This window comes from Sabethes cyaneus, chromosome 3 (assembly GCF_943734655.1).
Source record: "Sabethes cyaneus chromosome 3, idSabCyanKW18_F2, whole genome shotgun sequence".
NCBI lineage: Eukaryota > Metazoa > Arthropoda > Insecta > Diptera > Culicidae > Sabethes > Sabethes cyaneus.
Window position 1 is genome coordinate 167,757,508 of NC_071355.1, and position 4,112 is coordinate 167,761,619.

The 4,112-nt window shown below is 41.7% G+C and overlaps 1 protein-coding gene across 1 annotated transcript; it reads right to left on the bottom strand.

The window, feature by feature from the left end:
• Positions 1-3,572: 3,572 nt before the first annotated feature.
• Positions 3,573-3,887, bottom strand: LOC128740392 (vitelline membrane protein 15a-2-like). The gene has a single exon (XM_053835933.1). The coding sequence runs from the start codon at positions 3,885-3,887 to the stop codon at positions 3,573-3,575; it is 315 nt and encodes a 104-aa protein (XP_053691908.1).
• Between the last annotated feature and the right edge of the window lie 225 nt (positions 3,888-4,112).

A 4,112-nucleotide genomic window follows, 5' to 3' on the forward strand; every position in this document is an offset into this window, starting at 1 on the left:
CGAGGGTGCCCCCAAAACAAGCACGTAGCACAGAGCATCAGGTTCAGCTTTGGTCAGTCTGTCCGGACAACCGTTTTCGTACATTACTTGCCATAGCTGCTCGCGCTCGATTATATCGTATGCTGCCTTGAAATCCATGAAAATATAATGCGTGGGCTCGTTGTATTCCCGACATTTCTAAACGATATATCGGACACTGAAAATTTGATCGGTAGCAATCCAGGCCCCCTTTAAGTCCGCCAGATACTGCCGTACAAATACTCTTACTATTGGGGATAGATGTTGTGACAAAATCTGGTACACCTGGTAGGTGGCGTTGACTAGCGTAATGCCGCGGGAATTACAGCAATCTAGCCGATCGCTCTTTTTGTAGATGGCTTTTTGTAACACCTTTCATTTACTTGTACTTTTTTTTCCTCCTAACAAATCCTTTAAATTATCCTGTGAACTGCCGTTACAAGTGTTTCTTGTCAATTTTTTTTAGAGTTCTGCCGGAAATCGGTCATTTTCGGTGGCTCTATTGTTCTGTCAGCTTCAGTTTATATTGCTCGCCAGATTTCATTGAGGTTGAGAGCTGGTACGCTCTTATCGTTTATAGGCATTCCTAGATTAATTTCCGTTGCATCCCCCTCTGCTATATCGCCGTTGAGATGCTCATCAATAAACTGCTTCTACCTGTCGACTACCTCGCGTTCGTTTGTGACCAAGTTTGCGTCCTCGTCTCTACATACATCAGACTTCGGTGTGTATCCTTTACGAGATCGGTTCATCTGCTCGTAGACGGTCGATACTTGACCACATTTTCCCTTGTTGTAATGCTTAGATAGATTTTCCAAGCCCTTTTTCGTCTCCATCGCTTGTTGGCAATCTATGTCAAACCAATCATTTCGTGCGCTTGAGGTTTCTTTACCTAGCACCGCGGCTGGTCCATCTTCTAGGGGCGAAACACTTAGCTGCATCCAGGAAGCGCTCGTAGTTCTCATCAACTCGCGGATTATCTAATTGCTGAATGATTAACCGAGGAGAAAGAAAGTGCTTCTGATCACCAGCCATCGGAAAGCTGCAAAATTGATGCATCGCTGGCCATTATCGTTCGTGTTTCTTTGGCTACGGGGCCCGGAAACCGGTCTATAGGGGAAGACTATCCAGAACGCACCGGGGCGGTAGAATGGCCCATGCTATTAATTGTCTAAAAATGCGGTAACTAATTGGTAATTATTTTGGTGTAAAACAAGCTAATTCATAATTGTATAGCAAGTAAAAGCATCAAACATAGCCACATCTAATAAAATCAAGCGATTATCCGCGATCTCATTCCACATGTAAGAAATCACGGTTTTCTCTTAAGCTTTTACCATTAGTCGGTATGCAAATTTCATAATTAATACGGTCTATCTAATTGATATAATGTCATTCTCGATGATTCATCACAAAAACGGCATTAACTAGGCATGTTTTTCACATTAAGCCCTGTATAGAGTTCCGAGCGAAGTGAAAATCCCATACAAAACGTTCAACTTTTTCACTAGCGCAAAAACTGCATTTCGCTTCACTCGGAACTGTAAACAAACGTGATCCACCGAAATTAAAGATTGTGGATGACATCTTTTTCACTTGGGTACTTTTCTTTCGCGCGCGTCTACGTTCGTGAACAAAGGCTGCAGCTAGCGAAAACTTGACGTTTCAAGCCAATGAGTGTGTAGAGGTGTGGAATAGGAAAATATTTATTAATATTGGCAAAAAAAACTTCATGACTCCAAAAACATACCGCAACGAGCAATGCGTATTTTTTGTAGAATTAGACGTCACGCCAAACCGTTATTACTGGTGTTTCGGTTTTAAAACCGTATTGAAAATGTTTTGCGCTACACTTAATTACTGCAGCACCATTGCCCCACTTGTAAATACCGCATTGGCTTTAAATTTATTTTAACTTCGCTCGAACTGTAAACCCTTCAATTCACTTCGCATGAACTGTAAACCGAAAGCTCATGAAATTATGAAGAGATCCACAGTCTTTATTTCCCGCGAGCGAAAAGACACGCTTTTTCACTTGCTTCGATTTTCACTTCGCTTGGAACTGTATACTATGCTTTAATTGCAAAAAAAACTTCAAAATACAAAACAGGTGTAGAATGCATCACAGCGGGATCGAACAGTTATAAAATATTTTTAATTTGCAGTACATCGTTTGTTTCGGATTATTTATTAAAAATGTAGCAATATTATGTATTGTATAGGACTTAGAATTTGCCTTAAGCCTAATTGTACATTGTTTAACTTACAATGTTTCATCACACATGAGTTGGAGAAAAGTAGATGATTAAATTTTATTGCCAATTATGTTGAGATATGATCCCATTATATCCCGCAAACAAGCGTATGTAACAAACGCTATAACGACGCTTCCGCCATTTCGGCAGCCTAGTTTTAGGAGTTTATACAACACGTGATTATATGTAAATTTGCTGGTTGCGTTTAACGCCTAGCTGGGCAAACTTGGTGCGTTTTGCCCCACATAATGATTTGGACTCTTGCCAAAAATCGTCAAAAATAACAAAAATACTGGTTTTTGTTAGGAAATTTCACCAGGAGTAAGTATAAAAAAATCCCAAAGTCTTCTACAAGTTGGAAAACGTGGAACAAACACGCCGTTGCTCTGCAAAATGATGTTTTGCTTAAGTGGTGCGTTTTGCACCACTTTACCCCACATTGCGCTCCTACCGATCTGGGCGTTCGTTCACATCCCCGAATACCGTTCTTGATGTCTCGTGGTGAGCAGCTGTCGTGCGTTGCCACCAGTTTTAAAAAATTGGAGCTCCTGTAGCATCTTTTCCCGTGGATTTTTCTCCTTACAGAAAATATACTTTTCACCAAATAATTAATACTACTATACTTGAATGGGATATATTCAGAAAACTAGACAAAAGTTTTCAACAAAAAAAAAGTGGATTGAAATTAAGATGGTTGATATCTTATTGTAATCATAATGAGTTTTTATTTGATTTGCGGCGATAATGTGAACAGATTAGCATGGTTACAAATTATAGCATTTGTCTCTTCCTTATTTGTTGAAGGTTATTCATTTTCATTATCATTGCATAATTCGATAAACTCATGAACAGCAAACCAAAACAGGTTATATTTTAAATGTGACTTGCATTGTTTTGGTAAATGTAGTTTTCAGAACCTGAGAATTAGAACTAAAATAAATCTAATAGCGATTGCATACAGACCGCCTTACAATTTAAAGTAGAAAATATAAAACATATTTAAGAAGATACTTTATCTAACATAGCAAACATAATACCGCACCGGGGGCTTTCATCAAACGGAGAGAAAACTTTTAACGTTAACCTAAAAGTTCCAGCGAAAAACCTTTTATTAATTTACTTTTATTGTCACTTCAATCTTTAACTAACAAAGATGCCCCAACGATAAAAATTCAACTCTCGCTCACTCGCCAGAGTTCCGGCATACATCCGCCCCTGCAGTACCGAGTTCCGTCCGGGGAGCTCGCTCATGCAGATACTTCTGCTTCGTCCTGTTGCGCCACGTTCCCACCGGCTTTCCTACTCGCTCTCGTTGGCATCGGCATCGGCAGCAGCATCGAAGGACCGGTGGTAGCCATGGTGTGCCGGTGGTGCATGATGAGCCGGTGCTGCGTGATATCCTCCGTGGTGCTCGTGATGTGGTACGCAGGGCACGTGGGCAACTTGGGGAGCACATCCGACCAGCAGGTTGGCGCCGCACTTGACGGCTGGTGCTTTGGCGTGGTACGTGTGCGCGGCGTGATGAGCTGGGGGCGCGGGATGGTAGGATGGAGCAGCCATGCTTCCCAGCACGCAGCAGGACACAAAAAGAGCAACGACGCAGAAGGACTTCATCTTGACTTGAGGAAACTGTTGTGGAGCCTTTGATCTCGAGCGTTGGTTGTGCACTGGAACTTCAACAACTGTGTACTGTAGTGGCCAGGTTCGGCGGGCCGTTGCTTTATACCTACATAGTTCAACCGGTGACCGTCGTCGATGTTTTCTCGATTCGGTTCTACAAATATTTGTTTGTTGAAACCTGGCGTTCGGCAAAGCAATGGTGAAATAATTTGTTGCATC